Here is a 17,376-nt window from a genome sequence, read left to right on the forward strand (position 1 = left end):
TTGGTGGAACCTCCACACATTTGGTGACCAGAGTATCAGAAATAAAGTGATTTCTCAGTATTAAAGAATACTCACAGAGAAGAAAAACAAACAAACAAACATAGGAAGAACTGGGTTTCCCCCTTCATAGGAAGAGAACAACTGTTTTTCCTTACAAAGAACGTTGCAATGAGAGCCAGGATACCAGGTTTCAGATCTGACTATGCTCTTCACCAGAACTGGTGTGTTCTTGTGCAAGTCAGTTAATCTATCTCCCTAAGCTTTGTCTCCTTATCCTCAGAGTGGGGGGCAACAATACCTGTCATAAACAGCACTTATAGTGATTATCACTGAGATAATGGATGTGAAAACTCCGAGGTGTTGTAGTGCCTGGATTCCGCAAGAGACGTGTACCTATCGATTATAACAGCTCACATTTATGGAGCACATCACCTATGATGTGCTAGGTGCTGTTATCAATGTTCTACAAACGTCAGCTCATTGAATCCTCACAGCAACCTTATTTTATAGATTGGGAAACTGAGATGTAGAGAAGTTGTGCCCAAGTCACATAGTTGTCAAGTGGTAGCATTGGGTTATGAGGCCAATATGTATGGCCCTAGAGGTCATATTCTGTAAAGAAAAAAAATGTGGAGAAAAAGAAAAAAATACTCCTGAAAAAGTAATTTTCCAAATAACTGATAGTCTTTCTCCAACAATTATTTACTTGGAAATTTATATCTGTGATGCATATTTATGGAGCACATATTATGTGTCAGGCATTTTGCTAAATCTGGGAAATCCAAAGAAAAGTAAGTGTAATTCTAGAAGGACCTCAAAGGACACACAGTCTAGTGGTGGCCAGAGATCCATAAACAGTGTGATAAGGTTGGGAGAGTGTTCTGCGGCCACTCTGAGGGGCACTCAGCCAGGCTTGGTGGGGTCAGGGGAAGCATGCTGGCGAAGGTGACAGTGGAGATGAGCTCTAAAAGACAAATAGGATTTAGCTAGGCAATCACTGGCAGGTGAAGAGAGAGTTTTGAGGAAGAGAGAACAGAAAGTCTGTAATGGGGATGGAAAATAGAACATGCAGGGAGCAACCAGACCATAGTCATTGGAATGTGATCCCATGTGGCCAGAGTCCTTGTCTGATTGTTCACCAGCATCTGCTCCAGCACTTTCTATTTAAATGTAAGCCCTGAAAGGCAGAAAACATGCCTGTTTTGTCACTATTATATCACCAGTTCCTGGTAAAAGGTAGTGTTCAATAAATATTGGGTCAATTTGTCAAAAACATACATGTGTGCATGGATGAATAGCATGTACAAATAAATACTTCTTGGGTAAATTATTTAATAAATGAACAAACAGGGAATACCACTGCAAAAGAGGTCAGGCAAGTCTCTAGCTTTCATGTCTACTGCACCAATTAGAAACTCAATCAAACTAACTTGAGTTGGGTCATGAGGTGCCTTGGGTGTTATTCCATGACTGCTGATTCTAGGACCTTCTGAGTCCTGTGATGATGTTTCAAAATGCTGGATAGTGTCCTGCATAGCACTTATTCGTAGATTGAAATGGTTTCGGAGGAGAAAGTTATGCAGGAATATCAAGTTCAAACCCTTCATTATAAAGAGGAGGAGACCAAGGTTCAGCAATGTTAATTGAAATAACCAAGGTTATATAGTTATTTGGGGGCAGAGGAGAAGATAATCCCACTCTTATTCATCAAGTTGCATGAACCTATTTATATATTATCAAAAACAAAAGGCAATTGGACTTGAATATTTTAGTACCTTTAATCTTGAATCTGAACCTCTGAATTCATTAATAGATATTCCAAAAGAATTTTAATAGAATTTATGGATGTTATGGATAAGTATTCATACTTCTCAAAGTAATAAGTATAAATATCAACAAAAATCCTCATCTCCACCTTTCATTTGTTGAACTCTTACTGTCTACTAAGTGTGAAGGACACAAAGATTAATAAAATCCAGACTAATTTCTCACATCTTACCAGTTCTAAAATACTATGATGTGCCATGCTATTTTCAAATTTCATCACGTGTCCTTAGTTTGGAGGGCTAATTTCCATGCAATTTTTTCCCCCATCTTTTTAGTGTGATTCAATGTTTTTGCCTTTGTGGAAGGTATAACTCCACAAAAAGTCCATGCTTACTTGTTGGATGCTCCATGAAGGTTTGTCAGTACAGTAAAGTTGTTTCTCACACTTCGCAAGCTGGCGAGGACCTATAAGGACAATGATCAGGATGGTTAGGAACAAAAGGGGATGAATGGGCAGAGGCCACACTTAGAAACTGTACCCAGAGACAGAGGGAGAACAAGCCAGGGCCAGCATGATACATACCTGGGCAAAAGGTGTTACGATCAAGTCATCGCCGTGTCTGGTGAAAAGAGAGAAAAGAAACATTTCAAAGTGCATTTGAATTATAACTATAACATAGAAGCTGTAATATTAAACTTTATCAGTGTTAGCGACACAAATATTACATAAGTCCTTCTACCTGGATATAAGGCAGGACTTATCTAGGCATCAATGGGGACCTTTGGGACTTGAAAGAAAGTCCTCCTGGGCTTACACTGACACATAAAAACACTTGCAAGTAAGCATATATCCTCAGGGCACATTCCCATTTAATAGCAGACCCAGAGTACTGTAATTCAAAGCGGACTGGGTTGCCAGAGCCAGGAAATTCAAAGGGAAGGCTGCTCACCAGCACACACAGAGTTGGAAAAAATGGCATAACAGTCTGGATAAAGGTTAACTTTGGATTTCCTGGCTTTTGTTGATTTGAGCCACAGCCTTAATGCCATTTAAACACAGATTTCTGTCTGGGAATCCCATTACTTTTTGTTTTTAATATAACTTTTTTCTTAAAGTACCCAAGGAAAAGCTTTTAATGGGAGTGTACAGTCTGAACCTACCATTACCATATCATTGTTGCTCATTTTGTCCCAAAGTTCTGATTAAGCTCTACCTAGTGTTTTGTAAATCTGTACTTAGGAAGGGTCTAAAGCACGATTTCAGAAATGCACTCTCTCTGACACAAGCTTTGATTAATCTGCTTAAGCCCACATTCAGCAAGTTCTCCATAAAGTCATTAGACAACACATTGTTGTTAGTTGCAGACACAACATCAGGCCAATTTGTTATCACAGTGTGAATCCTAACAGCTGCGCAGAAGTTGGTTGGCAATGAGCTTCCTTCAGTGTCTGATCTCTGTCCTTATAATTGCCATACAAATATGGTACTTTATTTGTTAATAACGTGAATATAACCAATGACTATTAAGCACCAGCAGAGTATCAGGCATTAAATGAGGCCTAAAGATGCAGAGCTGAACAACACATACATCCATGTGGGCCTCTTCTCCAACATGGGCTTTTACTTTGGGGTCTTATTTAATATAATACTTTGTTTTCTACTATTGTCTTTGCTAGAAGTCCCCCTTCAAGTCATTCTAGTCAAGTTCTTATGCATCTACTTTGTACAGTGACTACAAAAAGAATACTGACAACAGATAGCATTCTTTGCATGGTTACTGTATGTCACACCCTGTGCTAAGTACTTTATGTACATAATCTCATTTAATTCTTGTAACAAGACTTGAGGCAGGTACTCTTTTTTTAATTTAATTGTTTTACTTTAGAGAGACAGTGAGTTCATGAGCAGGGGAGAGGGACTAGAGAAGACAGAGAGAGAGAGAGAGAGAGAGGGAGAACCTTAAGCAGGCTCAGTGCTTAGTGCAGAGCTGAGCTGTCACGGGGCTCAGTCCCATGACTCAGGGATCATGATATGAGCCTAAATCAAGATTCAAATGGGCAACTAACTACTCCACTCAATCACCCTGAGGCAGGTACTCTTAATGTTCCCATTTTGAAGATGATATCAAGGCTTGGAGAGGTTAAGCCACTGCTTAACTAGCATATAATAACTGGAAGAGCTAAGATTGTTTGATTCCAAGATATCTGTGCTTTTAACCATTATATTACCTATTTTCATAATGATCCTACATAGTTGACAGATTGAATTAAACAGAATCCATGACCCCTTCAAATTAAAACACAGCAGGGGAGACAGAAATTGATAAATACAGAATGAGGAATATAAACATTTAATGGGGAAACTTAATGGGCTGCAAAGGAGAAGTAATAATTACAGTTTAGAGGAAGGAGGACAGATCTGATCAAATGAGTGGTTTTGAGATGCACTTTGAAGGGCAGGCTTTATAGAGCATGGATGGTAGATGCCACCAAGGAGGGAAATATCAGGAACAAAGTATTAAAATAGGAAAGTACTGAACACACTTGCTGAGATCTTGGGGACTGTTTGGGCAGAGTTGAGCATGTTTAGAGGGTAAGGTTAGAAGGTCCCCCACACCCATCTTATGGATGGTATGGACCATGGTTGTGGAGGCGGTGCTTAGCTCAGAAGGAAGAAAGGAGCTAGTGAAGGTTTTTAGTGAGAAAGGCAAACAGAAAAGTGCTTTAGAAAGTAAAATGCCAAAGACACCAAGAGATGGATTGGAGAGAGGACCAAGTCAAGAAGAATAGCTAGGGGGATATTGCAGTCATTCAGGTGAGAAGAAATAGGTGAAGCAGAGGAAGAAATAAGGAAAGACATTTTGAAGAGACCCTAAGTGTCTTGCCAAGGACTCAGCATTTAATTGGATAAGGGGTCATAAAGAAATACTATTTTCCATTAAAAAAATGGGTATGTGGGAAAATAGTGAAATCATGAGCAGAAATAGGAAAGTAAGGAGTTGGGAGAAGAGATGTCATTTTCTCATATGCTGAACTGTAAGATCCTCATTGATATCCCAGTGGAAACATCAGTCGAGAAGATTGAACTATGGAAATCAGAGCTATACATTTCAGAGTTACCTATAGCAGTGGGGCAAGTTACAATGGCAGGCGGTGGCTTCTGGAATGGGGAACTATAAAAAGAGGGAACCCGAGGAAGAACCTCAGGGTTCTTGGAGAGACAGAAGAAAGGGTTAAAAGAGGAGCGGTTGTGGGGCGCCTGGGTGGCTCAGTTGGTTAAGCCTCTGACTTCAGCTCAGGTCATGATCTCTCATTTCGTGGGTTTGAGCCCCGCATCGGGTTCTGTGGTGGCAGCTCAGAGCCTGGAGCCTGTTTCAGATTCTGTGTCTCCCTCTCTCTCTGACNGGATGGTGAGCTGTATCAAAAACAAGATCAAGAACTGTATCAAGAATGGCCCTTCCCAAGCCATTTTCTTGAGATGAACTTTACATGGGTGACATATCTTGCTATTTGTTCCGATTTCCGCTGTGAAGTTCACATTGTTCATAAGGCATTGGGGTAAGTTGGGAATAAAGTAATGGAGTTAAGACTTAAGTAGGTCATCTGAAGCTCCTGGATTTCTGGAGTCTAAATTCCCAATACAAGCTAAATATATAAACAGATCTCATACATATGTAGCACCTAAGGCTGATGAATTGTTACATTAATATGAAGTTACTAACATGGTACAAAGTAATGATTAAAGTGTGGTAAGCATTAAGAAGGCACCATATCAGCGTGACTTTATCATTATGGAACTTGTAGTTTAGGTAAGCAGAAAATTCAGAAGTAAGAGATGGACTTGCAGATCCATAGCATTGGTTCTCTGAAAAGTTTTGAACAGTTAATGCTAATGATATATCAGATAATAGCTGCTAGAGAAAAGGATTGGACAATTTACAGATAATTGATAGCAAGTATAGGAAAGAAAGAAAACAAAATTCCTATCTGAGTGCAACCAGATTATTTATGAAACGATTCTAAAATTTTTAATCACAATTTTATATATTAATAATTAGAATAAGATGGCATGGAAATAATAAAACACTTGATTCATTATGAAAACTGATGTGCTTCTTAGTTTCCCAAACTGCTAGAATGCAATGCCAGATATTCAGAACCTTGCCATGAGCAACATCTAGTGACAAACCCAGCACATTACAGTTTTGTAGAAGAATCGGTGATGAGAACTCTGAGTCTTTCTTTGAATGAGGGTATGTCTGCACTGAACAATGAAGTGGTCTAAAAAGCAAAATGCTACTTCCTTCTCTTATATCCTCTGGACTCTATATTTTGTCTTTCTCTGTTTCAAACATGCTATAGCATTTTACTCATACTTTTCTTGCAACACTGGTTTTAGTGTGTCTTACAGAGAGACCTATACTATCGTAATCAAGAGCACAGATTTTAGAGCCAGACAGCACTGGTTTGTTTCTGAGTTGCACAATTACTTTGAGGCATTAGGCAACCTCTCTAGGCCCCAATTTCTTTATCTGTAAAGTGGGGTATTGTAAGAATTAAGTGAGTTATTATTCATGTACAACTCTTACAACAATCTTGGCACATAAAAGCATTTACTCATTTATAGTTATTAGTAATAGGTATCATTATTATTATAAGTAAAGAATTGCATGTCTATCTTCCCAGCTGGTGAGAACATTTCTGGAAGACTCATCTCTACCCCTACTGCAGTCAAGAGAACTAAGAGCATGCTTTACAGTTTACAAAGCATTTTCACATACATCATTTCATGTGACAAGAGAATGTTCTTGACTGTTAAAAATGGTGCAACCACCCATCTTGGTGGTTAAGGCTGAAACCTCCCTCCACAGTCAACTGCCAATCCCTGTTGATGCTAACTTGCAAATATTTATTAATTGCCCACTGGATCTGCTCTAATATAGATCCTCACCCTCTATTATGTGGATTACCAAAGCAGTCTTCCATTTGGCTCTTGGACACTAGTCTTTAGGCTTGTCTACTGTCCAAACCACTCTTCACTGTAATCAGAGCTATCTTTCAAAAACATTCATCTGATTATCTATTTTCTTGCTTAAAACCTTGTAGTAGCTCCCCACTGATTGTCTTCAGCTTTATAAAGATCCACTCCTTAACATAGGCCATTTATGATGAGGTTCCTGCTTCCTTTTCCATCCTTGCCTTTCACCACTTCCTCATCGATTCATACTCTCTCCCTCAGCTGTGCTGAGCTGTGCTTCTCCACAATGCTCCTGACAACCAGACAGTAGTTAGAGTGTGGCTCTTCTTCCTGAATACCCTTCTGTCTGGCTAACTTTTCTAGCTTCTCTGTAACCACTCAAAGTGGGCTACTCGCCTGCCTGGCCAGACCTTTCAAAGTCCTGTGTATACTTTTCCACGATTGCCTTTATTCAAAGATATTAAAACTGCCTATACACTTACAAATCTTTCTGTTCCCTTAAAGACACAGAAAATGTCTTATTTGTTAGCAAAGTGCCTAAACTGAAAAGCTTTTGTTAAAAGGACGAATGAATATGAATGAGAAAGGTAGGCTGAGTAGAGATTAATATCATTATTTTTATTTTTCATCCTTTTTTTTGTACTAAATATGGTTTGATCATCTACACTCCCCAGATGTAAGGCTTGGTTCCCCATGTATTAGGTAGCTTGCTTAACCTCTCTAAACATCAATGTTTTCATCTTTAAGACAAGAAAATTATAGTTCCAACTAAATTAAGGTTGCGGGAATTAAATGAGTTAAAGTATGTAAAGTACTATAAATAGTACACAGCACATAGGAAATGTACTTTAATTTCATGTGCACTTTTATTTACAGATAATTTAGACACTGTAAAAGAGATTCAATGCCAAAGCCATGGTACTAGTAAGTGTGATGGCTGTAGATCTAACTCAAGTCTTAAAGAACACTAGATTGCAATTTTTTTGGTAGTTCATCACTAAACTGGTGTTAAATTTAAGTGATCTATTATTAATACTTTTCCTCTTCAGTCTTAGGTCTCATTGCCATTGAGAGCTCTCTCTAGAGATGACTTAATTCTCACACAAATGGCGGCTTTAAAAACCTCTTTGCCAATATAAAGCTTTGCAAATGGGATGACCAAATGATAGAAATATGGATCTTCCTTCCCTGTGAATTTGCAGGTGGATTATCAAAATCCGTCCTGTCCAGCATGGTTCCTGCCACAGTTCTGTAGAACATAACTGGCCTCACCAGTTTCCAGGACTTTATGTTCCCATTGAGAAATCTGCACCTTGGTGTACGAAAGCATTGTGTTAGAGATGACTACACCACAGGAACAAAAGAGAAGCCAGCAAATGATTGCCACATCTAGGAAAGCATCCGGAATGTCCTCTTGGGACCCAGTGATGATCTTGCTTTCTTTACTAGAAAGCCTTATTTCGGTCTTTCTTCTGTTGCTAAAAGTTAGAGCCACTTGTAATTTTCCACTTACATTTTTATTTGTAATATCTTTATCTTCTCACTCTCCCTGCCTATATTTCCTCTTACCCTTCTAAAACTATTCAGATGAGAAATTAAAACAAACAAATCAGTGTTGCCTCTACTATTAGGGTTTAATACAGAGGAATTATGCAAGTTTTCTAACTCTTACATAAATCCATGACTGCTCTGTGCTGAATATGAGGAGCTCCTGAGCAGGGAACATTCCAGAGCCCCCACACAATGGCCTTCCAATTAAGACTCTAGACCTATCATTGTCCTTCTTTCCCTTGGCTCTATGGATGGAAAGCAGAAAAAGCAGTGAGAGACTTGGGGGTTGCTGTTCTCTATTTGTTTCAATTCGCTCTGAAGAGTAATAACCAGGTGAAATACCTTTGAAAGTATTACTTCAGTTTAGCTCAAGCTACGTGTATGAAACTGGATTCTCCAACATGGTCCCGGTGAAATGAAATACTAGAAAAACCTGGATATTATTCAAGCTTCACTTCCTGTTGTAAAGAGATATATAAATTCCTAAACTATATATATATATATANAAAGACTTTCCTATATTCTATAATCAGTATCTTGGATAGGGTGATATTTTGTTGCCAACAGTGTTTTCTTGGGAAGAGCTGTTGTTTATTATGAAAGTGTGTCCTTCCTCCATTTTTTCTTTTCATTTTAAGAAGTCTTTTTCTTCAAAAAAAAAAAAACGAGACTGATACGAGGTAACTTACACATATAATTCTTACTTTCCTGAATTTAAAGTTGGCAACATTATGTAGGTTTTGAGTTAGGGGGAGATTTTTGCTAGTTGGTAAAATTGAAAAGAAGATAAACCGTGAATATTAGGGACCTTGGGTGCAGAGTCATTTGAAATTAGATCTCTCTTTTACAGCTGCAGACTGAGTTGGTGATCTTTCGGGTCTCTTCAACTTCAAAATTTTCATAACTTTGATTCTTAAAACATCATCAGAGTTTAATATGAAACTTAATTGGAACCTTCTCAGAAGCCTCTGAATGACCCTGAGACTCATCACGCTGTGTGGCAAGAGTTTGGGTACCTGTTAGCTGCCTTCCAAAGCTAGTCTTTTACCTGTGAAACATTGTATGAATGAAGCTCTAATTAGTTTCAGCTCCCCCATTTCCTATGCTCTCCCCCTAGGAAGTCTAGAAAGGTGTTCCTCTTGGGAAAAGAAACAATGGCAGCTATATTAACTGTCAAGCTCCCATGCAAAATGTGGTCAGAAATACCCTTGGTTCTACATGATCTGCAGAAAGTGGTTACCTCTCCTCTGGCCTCAGCCACCTTGACCATGCAGTCTTTTGTTTTCTACCTGGTAGCTGAGATTCTGCTTTGCAGTTTGAAGAACATAGACAAACAAGTCTAAGAGGTCTGAATACAGTCATAGGATATAGCATGGCATATGGTTATATAGTCATGGGATGGGCGCACTTTTCTCACTCTCTCAGAGTCTCAGTTTCATTATCTATAGAGTGGAGATAATAGTGGTACCTACCTGGCAGGGCTGTTATGAAGATTAAAAGAAATAACACATGCGAATGCAGCTGGTCCCACGGTAAGTGCTCATTAAATGTTTCCTTCCACTCTGTAGCACAGTTATGTGGGTGTTCCTCTTATCTTTCTTATTAACTGTAACTTCCCTGAGAGCATGCAACCTTTCTGAGAATATCTGTTTTTAACTCATCTGTGATTATTCAACTGTTTTGTTAACCTTTCATCCCCAGCCTGGCACACTGCATGGCAAATAGGAAAGATTCAGGAAGTATTTGTCAAATGAACGAATAAATGAATTTTAGCCCACCCAATGATTTGAGACATTTAGGGAAGGGGCACTTATATTAGAATTTGTTGGCATAAATGCCCTGGGGAATCGATTCTTACTGGTAGCTTTAAGATGTCGCCTGCCCCTTTCATAAGAGAGTGACCCTTTTTAGCTTCTTTTCCAAAAGCAGAAGAGAAGCCAGTGGAAATTTCCAGGCTGGAGACTTGAGGGAGCTACCAATATTTTTATAACATATGATTTTAAAAACAATTGTACATGTGCCCAGAAACCTTTTAAAGCATGAATGCCAGCATCCAACTTTATTTGGTTTCAGAAATTTAATAAACGAGTAATACAACCCAGTCGTTGTTCTTTAAAAAAATTAGAGATCTACAATTAATAGTGGCAAAACAAAAACATCAGCTGTGTTTAATAGGGTGGTGGAGTGTGTCACGTCTCACCGAGGAGCCAGGCAACAAGTGGGCATTGAGTTAAGGTTCCAGAGAAGGGACAAAGACATGTGGCTGGATGACAGCTCATTAAATGTCACCAGGCAGAGACTACTGAGAGAGGAGGCATGTCATCAACGACTGTTTTCCTTTTTACCTTAGCCTCATGCAAACTGTATATGCTGTGGAAAGTTCTAGTATGATTTGCAAAAAAAGTGTTAAGGTTCTCAACTCATAAATGATTCAGTGGTTCAGGAAATGAAGCTGAATGACAATTTTAAAAAAAGTATTAATAACAGATGAAATCTGCACACTGTGTCTGAGAATTTTAATACCCTTGGAGACCCCAGCTACATATTTCCCAAGCTGTAGAACACTAATGTCTTTAAGGGTCATTGCTGTCACCTCGGCTCACATTCATTTTTCTCCTCCCTCCTTCCCACAGTTGCTGCTGCTGCTGTGACAGGTTAGAGATGAGGTAAGTGTGAGACTAGAAGCCACAGAACTCGTACTTACTGCTCGCTTGGAAGTGAAGAGTTTCTTGACATCGCCTTCGGTGACAAGTCATAGTCACTATCTGATCTGTAGAGAAAGGACTCTCTGCGCTGGCTGTGCCCAGGAAAGGTGGCATGGAGCACCAACCCAGAGGAAGAGCTGGCCTGGGGGTCCAGTGGGCTCCGCCCTGGGGAAGGGCCATTTTCCACATCAAAGCTTAAGAGAAAGCAGAAAGCTCTGGTCACATAACCATGGAGGAGGGCATCTGACATATACATACATGAAGAACCAGTGTGCACCAGGCACTTTACATAAAATTCCACGCTTTATGCCCAGTTTTAATCTTCCAAAGAACCCTGAGGTGCAGTCATTATTATTCTCATTTTGTATGAGGGAAACAGTCCCACAGAAGTCCAGTCATTAGTAAATAGTAGAGGCAGGATTTGAAGCCTAGAGCAAAGCTCCATGGCCTTTCAGCACCATGAACAACTTTGACAAACTCAGAATAAGAGCCAACCATGAAATAACTTGGTGATAATAAGCAACTCCACAGACCGCATCTGACACAGCTCTAGGTGTCAGACACGAAACTATCACTTAAATGTCTTCGTAGCTGGGAGACTTCTTCATGCCATAAAGAAACATCATGGTCTCATTAAAGATACAATATGCATCTTTCTCAGTGTTTCAGGAACAAAGTGCTATCCTGAAAACATTCACTGGCTGATTAGATGGGAGGCCCAGTCTGAGACTTAATATTCACATGCAAAGCTGAACCACAGAAAATGATTTAAGTAGTCTGATAATGCCAATTACCCTCCGGGCTGTAGAGCTTTATGTCTTGAGGAGGATATAGCCACTGGCTCCAGTATAGGAGAGCCATTAAGATTTCTGGTCAGTCTGCTCACCCTAGGAAGGTACCTTCAAGTCCAGATTTAGTTGAACAAGCTCTGATCAACGAACATGCATACGGGAGCAGTAGAGATTTTGTCTCTCATTTTCTCTCTCCCTATCCTGGTATTACCATAGGCACTGTGTCCTTCCCATGCTCTCCATCATCCCCTATGCATTTTCCCTGCATGCACTACCTCCTAGCATCAAACTGACAGTAACGCTCTGGCCTACCATTTCTCTAGATCACTCACTGGTCTTCAGTTAAAGCTCTGCAGAGAGGTATTGAAGAAGTTACGAGGCTGGGAATGTTCTTTTTTCCAAGTTAGACTAAAACAGTGGGCTTCCTTTATATTCATCCAGCTGCCACAATTTATTTCTACACTCTTTTTTTTTTTTTTTTACTAGTTCTTACAATCTGCTGTCTTTGGGTGAGTTTTACATTTCTTTAGTTTACTAATTGCATTCTGATCTATCATCCCACTTAGCCCTCATAACAACTCTGTGAAGGATATAGTATGGCCCCACCCTACATTTGAGGAAACTGAGGCTTAGAGAGATTTTAAATACTTGCTCAAGGTCACATGCTAGTACCTTGTAGAGCAAGCACTGGAACACCCAAGTTATCCAACTCTTTCTCTACAACCCCAGACCTCTCTTATCACAGAGTACCAGAATGGCTCGCTGGCTAGCTGAGTGCAATTTTTCTTCTGGCTTCAAACAAAATTGTGTTTGGTATGTAGATGGTCGGTAAGATTATGAGCAACCTTAGCTGTTAGTCTTGAATGGAGACAGGAGAGCAGCAAATTGCCCTGACGCTATAGGTTTTCTTGAAACTGGAAAGAAGAAATAACAGAATGAAGGGTTATAATGCTTCCCCAGAGACCATTCTGAGAAGCTGCTTTTAGCCAACCTACAAACTCCAGGTGTCTGATAAAAAGCAGCAGGTGAGAAACTCTGGTAAAAAGGACAAGAAAGGGCCATAACAATCCAATATGTATTTGGACTTTCAAGGCACCTGTGCATGGATTTTCACAGCAGGTTGATGGTCTGGGATGAGGCTGCCTTTCAAAGGCTGCAGGCAAGCAGGCAGGTGGGCAATCACTCACACATGACAGCTTGTTTCTCTGGCTGCCTAGAAGTAGAGCTATGCTGTAAGCCAACTGCATTGCAGCGAGTGAAAATCTAATGAAAGCTGACTTGCAAACTTTCCTTGGGTGAGATCTATACTAGTTGCTGAGCAGAAAACAAAACAAAACAAAACAAAACAAAACAAAAACTCCTTTGTGGATAAGGATTCCTTGTGCCACCCAGATCCTGTGGAACGGGGTAGGTCCTGATGCTTGCTCTGAACTCTTCTTAAGGACAAAGAGGGGAGTTCTTAAAAGGTATAGATGGGACTACATAAAGCTTAAGAGTAGGCATGAGCTTTGAAGTTTCATGTATACTCATGTTACTCATTTGGGATGTATCTGTTCGGCCTTGATGGATAGTAAAACATCAAAATGCTTTTGTAACACTTGGCAGCCAGCCATTGCCCCAGGCCCTCCAGAATTCACTGGTTTCCCCGGTGATCCAGTAACTAAAGGGTTGGTGTCTGGAACAGAAGAGGTCTCTAGTTTTAGCACTATGGCCTGTGCCCATTCAATTGGTCAGTGCCATGCAGTGCCTGTCATTAAACATTATGAATGTGTGTTCCTGAGCTAAAACATTAGACAGGCACCAAGTGCATATGCCTACCAAACTCTTAGAACTTTTTCCATTGAGGGTTTCCACCACGGCTCATTCGGCCTTATTTTCTGCTACAGGCATTCCTAGTGGGCAGAAAGTTTAAGTCAAGGCATTACCCTTAAAGTCTATGTCACCAGGCATACTGGGGATACATACAGGGGATACATACAGGGGATACATACAGGGGATACTGCCCCCAGCTAGTATCCAAGGAGATTGGTCTTAATAGGTAAGCAGGGGCTAGACCCAGACACCCAAACTCTCTCCCTGCTGCTCTCTTTTGTTTTTGTTTTTGTTTTGTTTCTGTCTTTATACTCTACCCTGCCCAAACTCTAGACTCATAGATGAGCCTGCTGGAATTCAGAAGAAGCCAGGGAAGAATTCTCTGGTGCAAGGAAGCAGTCTCAGTGAGACAAACGGCCTTTCATATTCCCCAGGGCACTGTTTCAAAGCAACCAACACAGATGTACAACTTAGGAACAAACATGAATCACCAACCAGACACCAGCCCCAGTCACAGCAAAATTAGCGGGCAGACATCACAATACATCCCGCAGATCCAGGGTGGGAGGAGGGGTGTGGGCAAGGAGAAGACTGAGGACAGACTTAACAAGCGAAATGAATAGACCACACAAAGTGAAACACAATTAGGGAGAAAATGGAATCTGAAATATTGGAAACAAACACATAGATGGAATAATTTATTTAGGATAAATTATTTAGGATAATTTTTTTGTATCTGTGTTAAGCAGGACACACATTTCACCTTTAGGCTTCTTTATATTAAAAAAATCATTATAACAGTAATATAAGCATTTATATAAAACATAAACACTAGAGGAAAAAATACTTTTATTAGTAGTTTAGTATGTTTCCTTCTGAATATTTTTCCTGTAGGCTTGGATCATGATTTTTTTTACAAGTATTTTTCATGGTCTGCACAGTTTCTGGAATTATCATTTTCCATGCCCTGGAACTTGATGGTTCACCCATAAGCTGTACCATACTTTCTTAAGCATTTTCCCTACTGCTGGCCATCGTACTTAAGACCTTAACATTGTAGTTGATATCCTTGATCTTAAAGCTACTTTAATATTAAGATGAGGTCAGTCCATAGTTTCAGATAGATTAAGAGAGGACGTTGTTAGTGAGTTTCTGAATATTTCGCTGCACCTCCCTGTAAGGGGCTGCCCATATCCAGGACATGGACTGAAAGAAAGAGTGTTGCCTTTTTCTAGGATGAGAGACAGCCCCAGAACTGCTCTCTCATATCCAGGATTCTGTAGGCTTTCCTCCCTCCTGATCTGCTTGCTTTTCCCTGCGTTGGCTGATCACCCCAGACTGAATCAATTGCTTGTTGTCTAAGACTGAATATTTTAACTACTCTCTCCTGCTTGGCATCTAGACTTCTCAGCTTCTCAAGCCAGATTGATGGTAGTGGGTGACACTGTGGGTTATAAAGTGATGCTCCCTGAAACTGGGGGACCCTTCTCACCACTGTCTCCAATAAGTCACTATCTTCCAAATTCAGCTCATGGCACCTTCTCCGGTGAGTTTTCTCTGACAGTGCAGCCCCAGTTTGATGTAAACACATGCTCCGCCTCTGTGCTCTCCTAGACTCCTTTACTCAGTGCTTGATCACAGCACCTGTAGCTCTCTACTTCTCCAGTTATTTAGCTGATTCCCAATAGATTCTTATTTCCCAGCAAGAAAGGACCCAATGTTACTCACTTTCATATCCCAGACATCTGGGTCAGAGCCTTGTAAACAATAGATTCTCAAAAGATGTCAGCTGCACCAATTAAATAATAGTGCAATTTACTGTGAAATGTTTCTCCTCTCTCTTCCCACTTCCTGCCTCCTAGCTCTCATCTCCATTCCCACGGACATGGGTTTTTGATGTATCTTTCCAAAGAGTCTGTACAGATGTGGCAGTGACTTAACTGATAAATCTTGTAAGGCAATGATATAAGAATAAAAGTAAAATAAAATAAAATAAAATAAAATAAAACAAAACCCACTGCTGTGTTCTCACTGAACAAAACAATCTTGCGTAGAAAATCCCTGCCTTAGATATTTGAAATGGTGACATCTTTACACAAACCCTATCATGGGGAAAGCCCTTCCATGCCGGTTTCTGTTTGCTATCTTCTCATCTCCTTCTTTTTAATAAAAGCAAGACTCTTCTCCGCCCTGCACTTTCTCTGCTGGCAGTTTCCATTCCCCGGGAATCCATGCAAAGCCAGCCCGAGCCGGTGCAGAGAGGGAGCCAGCAGATGGCAGAAGACAGCTGCAGCTTCCTTAGGCTGCATCTCCCAGCCTCCAACAGGCGGGGCTGCGTGCCAGGCTCCGAAGTAGAACGCAACTGAGGCCTTATTCATAAGCCTGGGAGGAAGAATCAGGGATAAAGAACAGAACCACAAGGTATACACGAAACCTTTTATTAAACTAGGAGAAGCTCTACTTCCAAGAATTCAAGCTAAGCCAGGTGATTGCAGAATTGCCTGCAATTGTTCCCAGGGCAGTTGTTTCCCAACCCCCCAATTACCTGCGCATACCCCAATTTCTGTTACAAAAACTCACGAAGCAGCATCCTACAAATAATTCATTTTGGAATCAGAGGAGACTTTTCGTTTTCAACTTAGTCCTTCTCAAGGCGAGTCTCTGGCTTATTCTGATAAATAGCCCCACTGTAAAGATCTTGAGCTCTCTCCAAAAGAGGTTTAAATCACAGATCAGCATGGTGGCTCACCACCATTTGGGGAGAGTGCCCTACTGTCTCAATTTTGTGTTTCTTCCTCCCTTCCTTTCAAGTTTATTTATATGAGAGAGAGAGAGAGAGAGAGAGAGAGAGAGAGACAGACAGACAGACAGAAAGCATCCCAAGCAGGCTCTGTGTTGTCAGTGAGGAACCCAATGTGGGGCTTGAACTTCTGAAACAGAACAGATCATGACCTGAACTGAAATCAAGAGCCAGACACTGAACTGACTGAGCCACCCAGGTGCCCCTTTGCATTTCTTTCTTAAAAATTTACTCCTTGAGTATTTCATACATCGCTGAATTTTTATAACTCCAGAAGGTTAATTCTCTTCTTCTCATTTCAAAGAGAAGAAAATGTTGCCTCCAAAATGTGAAACTTCATTTGAAAAATTCTAAAATGTGATCTCCTTTAGTTATACTGTACAGTCTGTGCCCAGGGGTCTCTCCTCCCATGTCCCCACGGCCCTTCTTCATCCCAGAATCTACCACACTGGACTGTATTCCTCTGTTTACTTATATCTTTCACGTCACTAGATTGTGACCTTGAAGCAGGGACTAAGCCTAATTTATTTTGTATTCCTGGTACCTATTACTGAGTCTCACACCAGAAGACATATAACTAATGAGTGAATGGGAGGGTCTCACCATTTAAGGTTTCTCATCTGACAAAAACCTTGTTCTACCTGGATTAAATCCTCTGGCAGGTGAAGACTTCCGAGAAGTCCCTCAGTGGAGTTAACTGGTTCCTCTTTATCCATTAACACCTCCCTCCCCCACCACCCCGCACTATCCCTGGAACTCCATTCCAGGAGTTTTGCCTTTTGAGAACTTTTGTGTCTGTGTTTATATATGCGTGGATGGTGGCAGTGGTTTATTTGTGAGAAAATGCCATGTTTCTTTAAAGTTCTATCAGAAAAATATTTCCCTCAATTGTATTCATAAATTAACATCTTCAAATGCCTGCTTATAGTTTTGATAAAATAAACATACTCAGGTTGGCCATCACCTCAGTGG

At 40.4% G+C, this 17,376-nt stretch overlaps 1 protein-coding gene across 1 annotated transcript in view; it reads right to left on the reverse strand.

Annotated features, from left to right (window-relative positions):
* Window positions 1-17,376, reverse strand: part of PDE4B (phosphodiesterase 4B) — a 352,152-nt gene that overhangs the window by 108,989 nt on the left and 225,787 nt on the right. Inside the window, exons 2-4 of the mRNA XM_077776270.1 lie at window positions 11,001-11,195; window positions 2,351-2,387; window positions 2,162-2,232 (exon numbers count right to left, since the gene is read on the reverse strand). Of these exons, the coding sequence (XP_077632396.1) occupies window positions 2,162-2,232; window positions 2,351-2,387; window positions 11,001-11,195 (303 nt within the window). The remainder of the gene's footprint in view (window positions 1-2,161; window positions 2,233-2,350; window positions 2,388-11,000; window positions 11,196-17,376) is intronic.

The sequence above is a fragment of the Crocuta crocuta genome, unplaced genomic scaffold, assembly GCF_008692635.1.
Source record: "Crocuta crocuta isolate KB4526 unplaced genomic scaffold, BGI_CrCroc_1.0 scaffold17, whole genome shotgun sequence".
Taxonomy (NCBI): Eukaryota; Metazoa; Chordata; class Mammalia; order Carnivora; family Hyaenidae; genus Crocuta; species Crocuta crocuta.